The 18,331-nt window shown below is 40.0% G+C and overlaps 1 protein-coding gene across 2 annotated transcripts; it reads left to right on the top strand.

Annotated features, from left to right (window-relative positions):
• The first annotated feature begins 3,305 nt into the window (after nucleotides 1–3,305).
• LOC118796680 (cytochrome P450 2G1-like) lies at nucleotides 3,306–17,929 on the top strand. 2 transcript variants are annotated; one of them, XM_036555700.1, is made up of 9 exons: nucleotides 3,306–3,850; nucleotides 5,308–5,470; nucleotides 7,626–7,775; nucleotides 8,659–8,819; nucleotides 8,921–9,034; nucleotides 10,443–10,584; nucleotides 12,790–12,977; nucleotides 14,244–14,385; nucleotides 16,930–17,929. In XM_036555700.1, the coding sequence occupies exons 1-9, from the start codon at nucleotides 3,677–3,679 to the stop codon at nucleotides 17,109–17,111; spliced, it is 1,416 nt and encodes a 471-aa protein (XP_036411593.1). In that variant the 5' UTR covers nucleotides 3,306–3,676; the 3' UTR covers nucleotides 17,112–17,929. The 2 variants fall into 2 exon arrangements, with proteins under 2 accessions (XP_036411593.1, XP_036411592.1); XM_036555699.1 differs by having other exon boundaries at nucleotides 3,677–3,850; nucleotides 8,921–9,097.
• The last annotated feature ends 402 nt before the right edge of the window (nucleotides 17,930–18,331 follow it).

Here is an 18,331-nt window from a genome sequence, read left to right as displayed (position 1 = left end):
AATAAAAACAAAGTTTTACATGTTAGTGCTACAAAAATAAAAAGGTTCTCGTTCAAACTGCATCTGGTGTGATTGTAAAAGATGTCGCCTTTGGTTGGGAAAATTTCATGCAATCATAGGTGAAGCTTAAGGAACTTCCTAAAGTTCTCAGGGAGATCATTATTATTAAACAACACTAATTAAGTGATTTCTCAATGATTCTCTCTACTAATGATGGGGAATGTAAGAGAGACACCAGCAGTCACTCAAACAGAGCTGCAGGACCTGAAAGCAGAACAACAGTTACACAGAGATCAGTAAACGATGAACCACACTGTAATAATCTCCGCTTCTACACTCCATTCATGTGGTGAAAAAGAAAAAGAAGCACAGAGATGTGTGCTTCTTTTTGCACCTGAGCATTTACACAGACCAGAACTCCTCAGGAAACAAAGTTCTCTGATCAGACAGAACTCTGGTAATACTTCAGCTGTTCATGTGTGGAGAAAGAAGTGTTGTGTGTATGAGAACATCACACTGACAGCGAAGTATGAAGGTGGGAGCATCGCAATATGGAGCTGCTTCTCTGTAAACAGTGCTGGGGCTTTACACGCCCAATTTTGAAATCACACGTCCGCCTAGTGGTCATTCTGCCAGCCTAATAGAAAATGACCCTGTTTTTATTTCAAATCTAATTTTGTTCATTTTAATGTTCTTGTTTTTTATTCTAATTCAATGTTTATTTTATTCTGTTGTCTTTATAATTTAATGTTTAATTATTTATATTTCTAGTTATTTATTTATTATTTATTATAGCTAATTTTATTAAACAAATGCTTCTTTGCTATTTAGTATAAGGCGGAATATAATTATTATTTCTATAAAATGACCCAAAGTCTAATGCAAGGCTTATGACCTTTACTCGTAACGAAGCTTGTTTTCTCTGCTTATCAGAGGTTTTTCTTTAACATATGTGTATATATATATATACGTGGCTGGCATGGTGTTATATATCTGTGCTGTTGTGTAAGAGGATAAACAGGGTAAATATGCGTGCTGTCTTCAGGCCAGAATCTCTGCGTGACATTGTCTGAATGCTTCACAGCCCAGACCATTAAATCCAGATGTTGTGCTCTGGTAATCTGAGAAGATTACTGCAACTGTCACCGCTGCACACAAGCAAACCCTGCTGGTTTAATTCTCTCTCTCTCTCTCTCTCTCTTTATTACACACAAACAAACTAATGATTAAGCCATACTGACATGCAGAAACAGGTTTACACGTGCAGAAAGTCACTGAATGGAAGCTCACAGTTCACTGAAAAATAGCTTAAACAAGCCTTTCTCTTAAACTGAGACTATTGTGACATTGAATGGCATCACCATAGAAGTGTATATGCTCCTAACAAAATGTCCATGTAACGTATCAGACTTAGTCAGACATGTGGAAAAAAGAGGCTTTACTGTCCAAAATTCACAATCGAGGTCGAAAAACAGGCGAAGGTCAAAACCAAAACGAGCCAACAATATACAAACATAACAAAGATAAATCCAGACAACCAAAGTCCAAAAAGGGACACAGGCAAAAGGGAGAGTCGAGAATACAAACAATGGGTCAGATACACAAAAGTAGATCAGAACACAGACAAAAATGCTCAGAAGCTCTATGAAAGAAGCAGGACCTCGCAACTAACCTGACCTAAAGCCGGAGCTTATAAACTAACTGGATTCACATGATAAACACAACAGGTGAAGAACATCAACAGTAAGGGGAAGCTGATCTCTGATACGTGGAACCAGGTGATCTCGACGTCAAGTGTTCATCCAGAGGGTTCTGGGAATCTGGGAACTCTGGGAGTCCTGAGAGTCATGGTTGGAGGGATGTGTGACAGTCTAAAAGTTTGGAGACATCTTTTTTTTCTCCTGAAATCAAGAGTATTAATAGAGAACTTGTCAGCGGCCAACACTGACTAAAAACCCTCGATGATAGCACTAATTTCCACTAGGATCCCTATGTGATTTTAGTAGTATGTCAGTGTTAAGATAACGGCAGTTAACATGTTTAACATTTAATATTTTGTAAAGGACATTCCATATGTTTTATCTAAAGCTTGTAACAGACATTATCTTATATCTGAGCTTGTTGTATGTTTTACAGTGAGTCTTTCAGTAAAGAGTTCTGCCATAGAGCTGCTGCCGCTGTTTTACATTCCTAACAACTGAGACATATCTAGAACTAGAATTTTTCTCATCAAATTTCTAATTGTTCCTAATTACATATAATTTCTAATTACGTTGGTAGTTAATCTAATGTGTAAGGCCTTCAGTCCAGCTCCTGAAGCCATAGATAACATAGAGAAATCTTGATCTGATCATTTTTTGTTCGGTGTTTTGAGATTTTAGCCCTTTAGGTTCGAACCAAACAATGAAATAAGAGAGTTACTGAAATACTTATTATTATTATTACTATATTAAAGTAAAAAGTGCAGATGTGGGTATTTTAGTGCCCAGAAATCATTTGGTCTTGTCTCAAGATCTAGAAGGCCCTGAATGTCAAAATAGTTCACCATCATTAGTACAGAGAGACTAGAGTGATGTTTTTTGGATCTACTTATTCTTGAGCAAAGCACATTTAGTTGGTTCCTCTGTCTCTTCCTAATTATACTGGTAGTTAATCTAATGTGTAAGGCCTTCAGTCCAGCTCCTGAAGTCCTAACCAATGGGAGAGCTTGCTTGGCTGAATCTACCTAGATACCACAGAGAAAACAATCCTGACTGGATAATTTTTTATTAGGCATTTCAAGATTTTAACTCTTTTGTTTCCAACCAAAACTTAAGACTGAAGTGTTGCATTATTACAACACGTACATGGTTTGAATACAACAAGCACGATTAGACTATTAAATAAAAATGAACAGACATGTATTTTATTACACAGAAATTATTAAGCCTTTTCTCGAGGCCTATAAGGCCCCCGAGGGCTCCACCTTTGCTGCAGTAACAGCCTCTACTCTTCTGGGAAGGTTATACACGAGATGTTGGAACATTGCTGTGTGTATTTGAGTGAGCATTAGTAAGGTCAGGTACTGATGTTGGATGGCCAGTTCTGGATCACTCCAACTCATCCCAAAGGTATTGGATGGAGCTCCATCACTCCAGAGAACACAGTTCCACTGCTCCACAGCCCAGTGGTGACCTTAGGCATGTATGGCTGCTCCATAGCATCATATTCTATTGGTCAGTGCTTTTCTGTGGAGATTATACAAGCTCTCTGAACGCCTATGACCTTAGCTGAATTCGCTCAATAGAAGGGCTGTCTGGATACTTTTGAACGTACAGTGAGCAGTGGATTCTGATGTCCACCCAACACAAATCTAGTACAGAAAACCTGCCAATATCCAGTTCCATCAAGTCCCAAGCCTGTAGGCGTTAAGATTGCTGGGTGCATGTCAGAACTACAGATTCCAGAGCTACACAGTTCTTGTTTGTTTTGGCCCAGGACAGGTGGGGGTGCACTCTGTGCTTGCTGTCTGCTGGAAATAAGTCACATGCCTCAACAATGCTCCTCCTACTTAACAGCCTCGCAGCTGCAAATCTAATCTTGTAAACTAGAGGCTGTCAGAAAAGATAGAAGCAGAAAAAATATGACAAAGTGAACATGAAGTTTGTGCAGTAAATAATCTGTCTAGAGAATAATTATGGATATCTTCAACACGTTGTTCTTGGCAGGCTTGGTGGTGGTTCTGCTTGTGGTAATCAGATGGAAAAGTAAAATGCGCAGACTTCTTCTATCCCCGGGACCACTAGCTCTGCCTCTGCTTGGCAATCTTGTTATGCTGAACAAGCGTGCACCCTTTAAAAGCTTCCTCAAGGTAAGAGATGAGCTCGAGCTCTATGAACTACATTTCCAAGGTATAAGTGTACTGAAATGGAACTGATTCCAGAGGTACTGCTATTATATAAGTGTGTGTTATGGCTGCACAGTTTGAACACAGCACTAGTATGTTCACATTGCTTCGCATTGGAAGTGCAACATTTCTTGCAATAAATAAAAAGTGCACTGATGAATCAATAACACGATGTGGTGAAAGACTGGTCTACATTATTTTCACCAACAACCATCTGAAAGGTGCTCAAAGCAGTAATAAACACTGTGAATGGTTAAAGGGCTCTTTTCCATTCTGTTATATCAGTATGATATCAGAGGGGTTCTTCTCATGAAGTGGGATTTCCTCCTTAACCGGCTAACTTTAATCTTAGCTTAATCTAACCCTGGATTTTCTGTCTCATGATGGTGTGTCACTTGTTAATGTGATACATCATCCTGGATTTCAGATCATAAAAAGCTCTTGAACCAATCAGGGCCATGCTTCTGACCAATCAGGGCTGTGCTTATGAACCATTCAGGGCCGAACATCTGCTCAATCAGGGCTGGGCATCTGTGGAATCATGGCCAAGCCAAGGGCTGAGCTTCTGACCGATCATGGACAACCTTCTGACCAATCATGGACAACCTTCTGACCAACAACCGTCTGACCAATCATAGACAACCTTCTGACATGAACAAGCTTCTGGTCAGCCAGGACTGAGCTTATAACCAAACAGGGCAGATCATCTGATCAGTCAGGGCTGAGCATCTGTAGAATCATGGTCAAGCTTCTGACCAATCAGGGCTGAGCTTCTGACTATTCAAGGCTGAGTGTCTGTCCAATCACTACTTAGCATCTAAGCAACCAATGCTGAGCATCTGACAAACTGGGACAACCTTCTGACTAATCAGTGCCAAGCATCTGACCATTCAGTGCTGAGCTTCTGACCAATCAGGGCCTGACATCTGACCAGTCAGGACTAAGCTTCTAACCAATCTGGGCCTAGCTTCTGGCCAATTAGAGTGAAAGTTCTGGCCAATCAGGGCCGAGCTTACGATCTAAATAAGCTGCTTGACTCCTCTTCATGTTTCACATGATTGGATGTTCATCTTAAATGTCATGTTACAATACACACACACAATGATTAATCACAGCCTGGGTCTCTAAGCCTGGGTCAACAGAGAAAGTTGTTAATATAAGTAATATAAGTTTGCAGTATCTGTGTTTGTTTACTGAGACTGGAAACCAGCCAGAAACCATGTTGTAGTGGAAAGTATTTTGTAAAACAGGCCACAAAAGCCAGTATTGCAATAACAATTAACAAACAACACAACACACTTCTAGATTTCTATAGATTCACCTGTTAATATCTGAAAGACACCCACAGACCCCATACAGTGCACTACAATGCATTCTGAGAATGTGCTGCAAAGATCTAACCTGTGCGTCTTCTGTAACAGTGGAGTAAGACCTATGGTCCAGTGATGACGGTGTACCTTGGGCCCCAGAGAGTGGTGGTTCTGGTGGGCTATGATGCAGTAAAGGAGGCCTTGGTAGACCAGGCAGATGACTTTGCAGGCAGAGCCTCAATCCCCTTTATGCACCGAGTTGTGAAAGGCTATGGTAAGACTAACTTTTCATGCTACCATTATTATCACTGTTATGGTTATTTCCATAGAAGAGCATTTTCCAGTAGAACATGAGCCTAAGGTCATCATGCCCAATGCCCCAGCCTGGGCTAGAGGGGTATAAAGCCCCCCAGCATTGGGCTATGGAGCAGTGGAACTGTGTTCTCTGGAGTGATGGAGCTCCATCCAGTACCTTTGGGATGAGTTGGAGTGATACAGAACTGACCATCCAACACCAGTACCTGACCTCACTAATGCCCAATCAAATCCTCACAGCAATGTTCCAACATCTAGTGTATAACCTTCCCAGAAGAGTAGAGGCTGTTACTGCAGCAAAGGGGGACACTATTAACACAGACCATCCTGCCACAATGAGCGAAATTAGAGCAGAACAGATAACAGAATAACTGCTTGCATCAAATTATCACGGTACACTGAGGACAAAACACACAAAAGACTTTTAATAAATGTATTGGTTATTAGCATTAGTATTGGCTAGGTGTTAATTAAGAACAGAGACATTCACAATTTGCTTTGTATGAGTCTGAGTCGAGTCTCAAGTCGCTGCAAGTCAAGCATTGTAGTTAATAGATGCATACACTGCACTGCACAAAAGTAAAGCCTACTAAGATATTATATATGTTTTGAATCTGAGTCAGGTCACAAGTTAAGAAGACACACGACAACTCATGTCTAAGTCACTGACTTGTAACAACATCAAGGTGTTAATTATCGGTGAATGTTATCAGAACAAATATTCTATATAAGTGCATCTCCAGTATTTGTCATTTTATAGTTATATAGCACAATTGAAATCGCCTGAAGCAGCGGTTCCCAATCAAGGCTGCACTTCTGAACCAATCAGGGCTGTGCTGCTAGACCAATCAGGGTTAAGCTTGTGGCCAGTCAGGGCTGAGCCTATGACCAGTCAGGGCCGAGCTTCTGCCCAATCAGTGCTGAGCATCTGATCAATTAGGGCCAAGTTTCTGACAAATAAGGACCAAGCTTCTGACCAGTCATAGACAACTTAACCATTCTAACCATTCATGGACAATCTTCTGACCAATCAGGGTCGAGCTTCTGACTATTCAAGGCTGAGAGTCTGTCCAATCAGGACTTAGCAACTGAGCAACAGTGCTGAGCATCCGACCAATCTGGGACAACCTCTTGAACCATCAGGGCTGAGCTTTTGATCAATCAGGGAGAGCTTCTTTCCAGTCAGTGCTGAGCGTCTGACCAATCAGGGCCACCTTCACGGCATCTTTGCAGCTCTGATGCGCCGCATCAACAAAGAAGACCTTGTTAATTAGCTGATTAGTCGAATCAGGTCTGTCGGAGCAGGATAAAACAGGGCAGGGCTACTCCAGGCCCATATGGAAACAAATACATGGACATATATGTTTTCTATGTTTGAAATGCATTTCAAATACATTGCAATCCATGCTGAAATACATTCCAAACACTAAGATGTATTGCAGGATATACTGCCATATTAACTAAATGTATTTTGAAATACATTTATTTTAAACTGTATGAGGAAGTATTACAACTAGAAATGTACCATATTAAAATATATGTATATAAATGTATTTATCAAGTCCATTTGAAAATGTATAAAAATATTCAAAATCCTGTCTGATGCACTTCACTGTCTGATACCTTTAGAAATGAATTTGTATTCAAGTATCTTCATTTTAAATATGATCAATTGATCCTTTAACATGACAGAAGCGAGTGTTGTAGGTATTGATACTCACTGCAGACGTACATGGTTAATGTAAAGAACAAGCAGATGACAGACGTCAGTATGTTTAGTTACATCTGTAACCTTTATTAAAACTATTAACAATTGAAAAAATATGATAACAAATACAAATAAAAGCATTTAAAAGTATATTTAACAAATAAAACGTTCATACATTGCAAAAAATATATTTGATAAGTACATTTGGAATATATTCTTTTTCCATATGGGGGACCAGTACTGCGAACCACTGGCCTTAAGAATGCCTTAATTGATTATCTTGAAATTGTACTTGCAAACACACAGATACTGCCAAGTGGCGGCTGCTAGATGGAAAGGACACTGTGATTATGTGAAGAATGCAAGCAGTCATTCATTTACTCCCCCTTTGTTTCCCTCCCATCAGGTCTAGTCATCAGTAATGGAGATCGTTGGCGTCAGCTAAGGCGTTTCACGCTCACTACGCTGAGAGATTTCGGAATGGGGCGCAGGAGGATCGAGTACTGGATTCAGGAGGAGAGCAGACACCTGCAAAACAGCCTCAGAGAAACCAAATGTAAACCCTCTGCAATTGCAGTGAAGTCTGTTGTTACCAATCGGCCCTCTGGTATTTTTACATGGTCCAAAATGGCCCCATATGGACACCCCTGGCTCACTCAGGAGACCTTGAAGTTGCTTGAATTTCTGTGTCCAGAAATGTTTATGAAACTGTGGGGAAAGATTTGTTGTTTTAGTTTTAAAAAGTAAGCAACAAGGATTAATTTTGCAGTTCATTTATTTTAAGTTTAATGAACATTTGATAGATTAGTTAATAGAACATCAGACACAGTTTGCTTATTATTTGACATTAAAGTTAATGAACTTAAATTCTCCTTTAAAGGCTCTTCATATAACATGATCCTCATATGTTTCATATCAAAATGCTGCGTTATCTTCATCACTACTTTCCAAAACCGCCGCAGCAACTTCAGCAGCTGTAAACTCTCTGGACGCCATTTCACATGAGTCTCCGATGTGGACTGAATGAAGAATGAAGGGTTTCCGGCATGATGGTCAGTTCTTAGTGATTTCCTGAGTGTCCATTGGTCAGTTTCACACAGAACATAGATGCACAAATCCACCAGTTCCACACAGTGAGAGGCAGATGATGTGTATCTCAGCCTCTCTTCACAGGCTCATAACTCCGGATGTGGGTTTAGTATGATCTCGAGATAAGATGGAATGGAAAGGGCGACTCTACAGATTCAGGAAGTGTTTGAACTGGATTTCTGTGCTATTGTATCACAAAGCCACACAAACAGATACAGAAACATCAAATTTGACATATGGGACCCCAGAGGGTTAAGAATTTTTAGATATTTTATGGTTTACTTGCCCGTCCTCTTTAGTAACTGTTTTGTTATCAGGCTAATGGTCTTTACTTTGTTCCCTTCCTGTAGCTGCTCCATTTGACCCCACGTTCTACCTGAGTCGAGCTGTGTCCAACGTGATCTGTGCGTTGGTGTTTGGCCAGCGCTTCAGCTATGAAGACAGCAACTTACTCCGCCTTTTCCAGATCATCACTGCAATACTGCGCTTTGGCAGCAGCCCATGGGGACAGGTGAGAAGGAAAAGAGGACAGTGCAGAAGAAAGTGGTTCCAAAATATTCACTTCTATCATCATGTACTAGAGAAGCTCACCTGGTTCTGCTCCTCTCAAAGGCATACAATGTGTTCCCCTGGCTCATGGAACACCTGCCTGGGCGTCACCAGACCCTCTTAAGAGAAGTGGACGAACTTAAGGCCTTCATTGTGGAAAAAATAAGAACACACAAGGAAAGTATGGACCCAGATAACCCACGAGACTTTATTGACTGCTTCCTCATCAGGCTGAACCAGGTGGGCTTTAGCAAGGCCTTGCTACACTTTTACTTATTGTGTCTGTTGCTTCCCTGAACGCAGCACCTCAACGGCATGTGGAGTAGTATGTGTAAACCTTTGAGCAGCGTCTTGTCTCTGTGTATTTCAGAGATTTTTGGAAACGGTTTTTAATGTTTGTTCGAAGAGTTGGACCAGACTAAGTTAGCAGTGCTTCTTAAAACCCTGTCGAAGGCACGGGACAACAGTCAATAGTTTAAAAATAAAGGAATTCATTATTGGTTTGGAGATGCAAAGTTACTACCCGTAATAATAAAGCAATATGACACGAGAGGCCGTGGGTTACTGTGATTTTATCATGGGGAAGTGTTCCTTGGCACGATGCAAAGCAGAGTAAAACCTCCTTCCCTGTGATAAAATCACTGTAACACAAGGCCTCGAGTGGCTTATTGCTTTTAGAAAACGACGGCCAACATAAAATATATAAAATACACAATGTTTTAGATAATTATTTAAGTTATTATTAATAATAATCGAATCGAATAATCGGACCGTTGGGTTTGACGCGACTTCTAACTGAATTACGGACATTTAAAGCGTGTAAGACATTCAGGTGACATTCTTTAGACTTTCATACTGCCGTTTTTCAGTGAATCATATCGTGAGTACTTTAATTCAAGCCTGTGATATTAATGTTGGAGTTGTTTAGCATGTTTGCTATCTTTTAGCCTGTTAGCTAGCTGACCAGCCTAGTTTTAGTAAAGAAAATAAGTTTTCAACCTCTCAGTTTAAACAAAAAACAGGTTCTTACTTCATAAGTACACTCGGTGCTCTCTGCAATCAGCATGAGAGTCAAAGATTAATCCAAAAACAGCGGAAGGGTTTTTCGTGCCGTGGTGCAGTGATACAGAGTTCAGTAGCTGTGAGGCGGTCATAGACGTGGAATATCGTGGATTTTACAACGACTTCGAACGCGGCTCAGCCAATCAGATTTTAGGACCAGAACTATCCGTTTTATAAAAAAGCAGCAATAAAATTGCCACATTTTGTCTTTGAAACCAGCACTTTTATGAGACTCTGGAAGTGTTTAATATAGATGTGCACGAGACTAAATACAAGGAGTAGCAGTGGTCAAAAACATTTTTATCCAGATGGAACTAAAAAGATCAAAGAACCGTTCAGTTAACAACAGAAGGTAATACCACCTGTAATTTTTTCAGAAAAAAACACAGACATGGAATCCAGACGAAAACAATATCACAGAGGAGCATCTGTAAAATAGGAAACTACCTCTAGACCCTATGCAAATTGAATCCCATCAGAATCTGCAACAAATAACTTTGTCCTTGTGTTTTTTCCATAACAGGAAAAGGACAGTCCAGAGACAGAGTTCCACTATGATAACATGGTGTCAACTGTCCTCAACCTGTTCCTGGCTGGGACTGAGACCACCAGCACTACTATCAGATATGCTCTGATGCTGCTAATCAAGTACACACATATACAGGGTACGACACTCACACAAAATGTTTGTTTTCTCCAACACAGAAAATCTGTAAAATAACCAGGAGACAATCAAATCAGACACATCTGTTTGCATCTGAAGCACTGAGTGCCAGTCTTTATGTATACACATCTGGCTACACCTCCACCACCAGGGCTATGTGGTTGGATTACATAGAAATGTTGTACCATGCAAAAATGAACAAACTTGCAGCACTGGCCGGCTGCTCAGACTTGCTGCGAACAGTTCTTTCTGCCTCATCCTAAAGATACTAGATAGGGTAAAGATCTGGAGGCTCTGCAGGCCTCCAAAGCAGAAGGAACTCATCTGCATCTGGTAATGACACATTTAAATCTAAGCATTTGGTAGATGTTGTTATTCTGAGCATCTTACATTTAAATCAAGTTACAAAGGTAGGCAAATGTAGCATTAGGAGTGTTGCCCAAGGGCTCCTAGGTGTACAGGTGCAGTATCAAGCCCCATTCTATCACGTGGGTAGTGTTGAGAGCTTTTCCCATAGCAGAGTAAAATACTAGCTATACTGCTTGAATAGGGATTTGTAGCTGAATTACTCACTATGAGATCTAATTACTATGAACTAATGAGTTGTAACTCAATTTAAAAGCTCCACAGAATCTGCCATAAATGCCTGCTTTTTACAACAACTGAAACTTGGTCTAGTAAGTTTTTCGCACCATTTACTGCCGTTTATTTGACTAGAGTGCTTGTATTGTATTTTTTTTTTATTACATTACAGGTCCAAACAAAAACTTTACCAAATCTCCCACCCCTCAAGTACCAGACATACACATATGAAGGTTATACATAGACCGATTTCCCAAAAAGAAAACTTTATAATACAAGTAAAATGAAAAAACAGAAAAAAATTGGTTACCTTGCAATGTCAGCTTCCATGTCCTCGACAAAGGCTAAGAGAGGCTGCCAAATGGTGTGAAACGTCCGAGTAGACCCTCTGACAGTTTATCTAATCTTCTCCAATTTGAGATGGTAAATGACTTCCCTGATCCTTTTCGGTAGAATAAAGTCTTTTCATTTAAACAATATCAGTGTCCTGTCAAGGAGAGAGCACAAGGCCAAAAAGTTGATTTCCTCCCTACTAGGAGGGGTGTCTGCCCAGGGGGGGTCCTGGGGGGTGGCACATGAAAAGTGACTACAGCTGTACTACTTTCCCAAATATCCTAGAAAATGTTCTCAAAGATGCTTTGCTTTGGACAGTAGAGCTTTGGACATGTTCAAAACGTGCAGCAGGGAGGCTGCGGCCTGCCTGCATCGATCACATGTGGGGTCTGTATCGGTTTTGATCTTAAAAAGTCTGACTTTATACCAGTGTAGACGATGTACAATTTAAAATTAGAATAACAGCGTGTCTTAGACTCATGGAAGAGTAGAAAATTCCCTGTATTATTTTGTGAAATGAAGCTTAATATCTGTCCTGAATGACTTGATCACAAGAGGACAGTGAGGTATACATTCGGCATTTCCATAGCTCAAATGCATCTCCATTGATCAGCCTCTTACTGCCTTTTTTATCAGATGTGTGTTATTAGAACTATGAAGAACATATTTGTTGCGATGGCACAGTTGATTAGACAATTCTTTGTTGCTGCCAGGGATCCATCGGGATGTTTCGCTATTCATTATGTGGTTATATGCATGGTCATATACACCGATCAGGCATAATATTATAACCCCAGCAGCACTGCTGTGTCTGATCCACTCGTACCAGCACAACACACACTAACACACCACATCCACATCAGTGTTACTGCAGTGCTGAGAATGATACACCACCCAAATAGTACCTGCTCTGTGAGGGTCCATGGGGGTCCTGACCACTGAAGAACAGGGTAAAATGGGGCTAACAAAGTATGCAGAGAAACAGATGGACTACAGTCTGTAACTGTAGAACTACAAAGTGCAGCTATAGAGTAAGTGGGGCTGATAAAATATACAATGAGCATAGAAACAAGGAGGTGGTCATAATGTTATGCCTGATCGGTGTAGCTTTAAAGGTGGTCTGAGATCACAACACGTCTCCAAAACGTATCAGGCCATGTTCACACCTGTACTCAGTGCTGTCCACTTATAATCAGATCACCAGGACGCATGTAAACGCCAGGAGTGAACAAGGCCATAGATACCTTGTTTTTGGACTACAAGCTAATATCTTCTCATTCTGTTCTATCAGAGCAAATGCAGAAGGAGATCGACACTGTGATCGGAACTGAGAGGAACTCTTTAATGCAAGACAGAAAGGCCCTCCCCTTCACGGATGCAGTAATCCACGAGGTGCAGCGATATCTGGATCTTGTCCCTTTCAGCCTTCCACACTACGCCACACACAACATCTCGTTTAGAGGCTACGCCATTCCTAAAGTAAGAGCACTGATACCTTCACAGCAGCCAAAAACAGCTTTATTAGTTCTTGCCTACCAGTGGCACACGGTGACTATTAGAGCTAGGCCTTCACTTTAGGCCATAAATGTCAAAACTCGGTCAAAACATGCAGAAAACACTATGCCCACTCACTGTCCACTCTATTAGACACTCCTCCCTTGTCAGCCCACCTTGTAGATGTAAAGTCAGGGACTATAGCTCATCTGCTGCTGCACAGTTTGTGTTGGTCATCCTCTAGTCCTTCATCAGTGGTCACAGGACGCTGCCCACAAGACGCTGTTGGCTGGATATTTTTGGTTGGTGGACTATTCTCAGTCCAGCAGTGACACTGAGGTGTTTAAAAACTCCAGCAGCACTGCTGTGTCTGATCCACTTGTACCAGTGCAACACACACTAACACACCACCACGTCAGTGTTACTGCAGTGCTGAGAATGATCCACCACCCAAATAGTACCTGCTCTGTGAGGGTCCATGGGGGTCCTGACCACTGAAGAACAGGGTAAAAGGGGGCTAACAAAGTATGCAGAGAAACAGATGGACTACAGTCTGTAATTGTAGAACTACAAAGTGCAGCTATAGAGTAAGTGGAGCTGATAAAATGGACAATGAGCGTAGTGTATGTTATGCCTGATTTGCTGATAGGTAATCTAACACATTAGGACTTCTCTTCAGCTCCTGAAGCCCTAACCAACAGGAGAGCTCGCTTAGCTGTATCTAAACTGGCCAATTTTCCATTCAGCATTTCAAGAATTTAACCCTTTTGTTTCCATCCTAAACTTTACAGTGGAACAAGAGTTTCAATGCAAGCATCAATCTATTAAATAAAAAATAAAATAACAATTACAGATCTTAATTTTTAAGTTCCCAAAAATCATTAGGCTTTCTCGAAAGGCCTAGAAAGCCCTGAGAGTTCCCCACTGATACCAACACTCTTAAAAAAGATGGTTCTTTAAGGGTTCTTCAGTAAAGACAATGGAGAATGTGTTGAATTCTTCTTTTTGGTGCTATGTAGAACCTTTATGAAAAAGGTTCTTTATAGAATCATACACAACATATTCTCCATCAGTCTCCATTTAATCATGAAAATTGTTCTTTGAATGTTCATGTTTCTATATAAAACCACTGTCTTTACTAAAGAACCCTTGAGGAACCATCTTTTTTAAGAGTGCATGCTTGCACACAGGTCAGCAGACACCTGTCACTACTTTATAAACACTTGCTGACCTTTTATCTCATTCCTCCAGGGTACAGTGATAATTCCCCTACTGCACTCTGTCCTGAAGGATGAGGGAATGTGGGACAACCCCTGGACTTTTGACCCAAACAACTTCCTGGATGCAAACGGCAACTTCAGAAACAACCCTGCCTTCATACCTTTCTCCGCAGGTAAATGCTGCTATTGTCGAACCAGAAACTGAGGGATCTTTTAGAGATGTTCATGTGCCTAAAATGCTGGTACACTGTCAGAATAAAGGTACTGTGCAGATACATTTTTCATTCATCAAGCTGATTGGTTGAGAAGCGTTCTAACAGTGCTGTTTTTTCGCCATATCATCACGTTTTTTTCACAAACACTGTATCACTCCGCTGAGACACTGTTGCTAAGCAACGACTTTGACAGCTGTAGGAGACGCTCAAGCCATTTGAACGTTTTTACTTCTTACTTTGCCACAAACAGAAAATGTATACTTTTAAGATCACATTTGACCGACAGCCAATTTGATCAGACTCTGAAGATGAGACTACACTAAATTCCCAAACTGTCATCACCACTGAGCAGCTAAACAATCTGGAATCAGCCAGAAATGAACCCAATACCATTCGCCAAACATGTAGTCTGATCTTCAGAGTCTGACCAAATCGAACTGAGACATAAAACTGCCGCAATATCAAGTTTAGCTCAGTTTTGTCCATTTTTTCAAGCATCTTACAGCCCGTTTTGTTTGGCGAATGGTATTGGGTTCATTTCTGGCTGATTCCAGATTATTTAGCTGTTCAGTGGTGATGACAGTTTGGGAATTTAGTGGAACTGGAGAACGAACCGCCGGCTGTGCAGCGAGTGGGCAGAGCTCGTTACTCGGATGGAGCAACAAGCTGCTTGTTAAGGAACTATAATTTGGCAGAAGGAACTGCGAACATTAAAACATATTAAACGCCGCATTCACGACCCAGTTTATTATTTATTACTTTATTTATTTAACTGTTGTATAAAAGCAATAGAACACTCGAGGAGTGTGTTATCGCCTATAACATCACGGCTGTGATGATCTACGGCGACCAAATCACAGCCGTGATGTTATTTCCCAATAACACACTCCCTCTCGTGTTCTATTGCTTAAATAAACAATTTAAATGTACCCTCAAAGGTGCAATGGTTGGTAATGGAAGTTTTTTTCCCATGAGAGACGTACATATTTGTATCTTTTCGTAATTGAATGTCATTTTCAAACAGAACAATAGACAGGGTGTGTGGAGCCAATAGAACGGTGTGCTAAATGTGACAGCATTATTTAGAGCATTATTTGTGCTATTTAGTAATAAAAGACATCAAGATATCTGCATGATGAGCCAATACACTGTTTATACTTTAATATGAATCCTAAAAATTGAGCAATCTCTAATCAGATACAACAGAAGCTCTTCATGGATCATTCGACTGAACTGGTTCAAAGTCAAACTTGAAAACACAGTTTGGACTTTTAAGTGATCTTGGACTTTAGACTAAAATCCTTTTGCTCTCAGTGATCTTGTACCTTAATCATGTTTCTTTATTAAAACAAATGCTTGAACACTCAATTTTGTCACTACCAAAACAGTGACAATTACAGTTTAGGTAATGACAATTTTAGCTCATTTTAAGCTAGTACATGACTAGCAAGCACAGCTGCACATGCATAAAATCATCATATTTTTCATTAAAACACAAAAAGTTAGCTTAATTGCAGAAAATCTGTGTTTCGGGAGTGACAATTCTTAATGTTCCACACTGGTTTTCAGACTTTAGGACACATTTATTTTAAAACCATGTGGCCATGAGGGACAGGGATGCAGTCTCACTTCCTGTTCTAAAATGCAGGCGTGGCTAAAATAAGGCTCCGCCTACAGACTGAATTTCTTTATGTTCCAGTAGTGACATGCAAATAAGGGACAGCCTTTTTTGTATTTTTTGGAGTTTTTGGAGTTTGTTTTTGTAGTTTTTGTAGTTTTTTAATTTAAAAATTCAAAGAATTCAGATTTAAAGCAAATGTAAAAGAAAGAAAAAAAGATCTTTCATAACAAAAACATTGATTTTTTTTATTATTTTCTCAAGTATAAATTAGGAGTTACATACACCTCCAAATAGGAGATACCTTATAAATGATGAATTTATTATATATGTAGCTTATTAGTATCTCTATTAATGCCTTGGGCTTAAATTTATCAGAACATAGTCTTTGTAACATAACATCTAAGGTCTGAATACTAAATACTAAATATGTTTTTCACTGTTGGACTCCAGTTTGTACTAATTTGGTGCAATGGTCCATATAATCACTTCCTTTTACTTGAAAATGGACAGCACAATTAAAACTGCTGTTTTAGACTGTTTTTTTTATTGCTGTTTTAAACTGCTGTTAAAAAGTTTAGAATCACTGCTTTCATTGCATTTTTGTCACATAAACTGTTTCAAATAATTTCAGGGAGTCTTTAGTGGTCAACTCTCAAGGTTAATAATGAGACGATGAATGATAACAGTAGATTACTTATCATTTAATAACTTCTTATTCCTGAAAAAAACATATTCCTTTTGGTATCTCTGGTCTAGTTTATAATAGTTAATCTGCAGTGTTTATGGTATGGACCAAATAAACTATTAATACGTTAAATGATTCCTTTCTGAGGATGAGTCTTGCTGCAGTGACACTCTGCTCCTCCCTCTCTCCCCCTCAGGTAAGCGGTCGTGTGTGGGCGAATCTCTGGCTCGTATGGAGCTGTTTATGTTCATCGTGTCTCTGCTGCAGCATTTCACCTTTAGTAGTCCAGGTGGGCCGGACAGCGTTGACCCCACCCCCGAACTAAGTAGCTTTGGCAACCTGCCCCGCATGTACCAGCTCATCGCCACCCCCCGCTGAACAGCCGCAGTACTGCAGGATAAAGGTGTTCACCAAAGCAAAACAATGCAGAAAACAGAGGGTCCCTAATACTGCGTGATAAACACTGGTATACTGTGATTTTGACCGATAGAACAATTCAAAATACATAGAAACTTTAGTTTTTAAAGACAGTTTTGTAGCATGGTGTGCCAGTGCTCACTGGGTTTATTAACATTACTAATGCACACCTAATTCTCATGATACAGTGATGGCATAATATACTTGGAAAATACTGTGATATTGATTTTTGGCAGTGGTTCCCAGTTAGAATCAGTGTTATGTTCATGCTGGTTATTTACTCCACAAAAGATGGGGAAGATTTGAAGAACTGATCTTGTCTTGTATGTTGTTTTTCCAACTAACAAAGCCTGTTTATACAATCTGTGTCATTGCTGCATTATCTGGACTCAGATGGTAAATAGAAAATGCAGTTGCAGGCAGGACTGCAAAAACATTTCTGGGTCATTCTACAGAAATCTCCACTTTTCTATCTCTCATAGGAGTCACTGGTGTTACCAATCCACATTGGTGTTACACATAATAAAGGTAACACCAGAGACATTTTTAATGAAACATGCATTTTACTAAACGGCTGCTACAGAGCAGCAAACCATGTGTTGTCAATCATGGAATATCCATTAAAATATGTAATTAAATCCATTTATATTCTATTTGTTCACAATTTCTGCAATGCTAAGAAGGTTTGCATGGATTCGGCTAAACACCATTCTAAAGTTCTAATATTGTACTTTTCTAATGTTTACAGCTCTAATAAACTTAAAAAGGGAACAATCCAAGTTTGTTGATGCATTTATTCATCATTCATTGAATCCTGTGGAAATAAAGGCATGCTGGTCAACCAGCATAACAATACTGGGTTGACCAGCTACACCAGCACCAGACCAGACCATTAATTCCATGCTGGTCTGTACTGTTTTGTTTTAAAGAGGGTGCAGTTTTTACAGGAGAGTACAGTGACTGAGTTAAATAAGCCAGTAACTGACAGCAACTGAGTTAAATATGCCAGTGGCTAAGTTAAATATGCCAGTAGCTGATTTAAATAGGTCATTTTTTAAAGTAAATATGCCAGGGGTTGAGTTAAATACGCCATTGGCTGTGTTAAATATGCCAGTGGTTGAGTTAAATATGCCGGTTTTTGAGTTACATTTGCCCCTCACAGTGACCAGTATGGCAGAATG

This window comes from Colossoma macropomum, unplaced genomic scaffold, assembly GCF_904425465.1.
Source record: "Colossoma macropomum unplaced genomic scaffold, Colossoma_macropomum, whole genome shotgun sequence".
Taxonomy (NCBI): domain Eukaryota; kingdom Metazoa; phylum Chordata; class Actinopteri; order Characiformes; family Serrasalmidae; genus Colossoma; species Colossoma macropomum.
The sequence above is the reverse complement of the archived record's forward strand: the minus strand, read 5'-3'. Positions and strand labels throughout refer to the sequence as shown.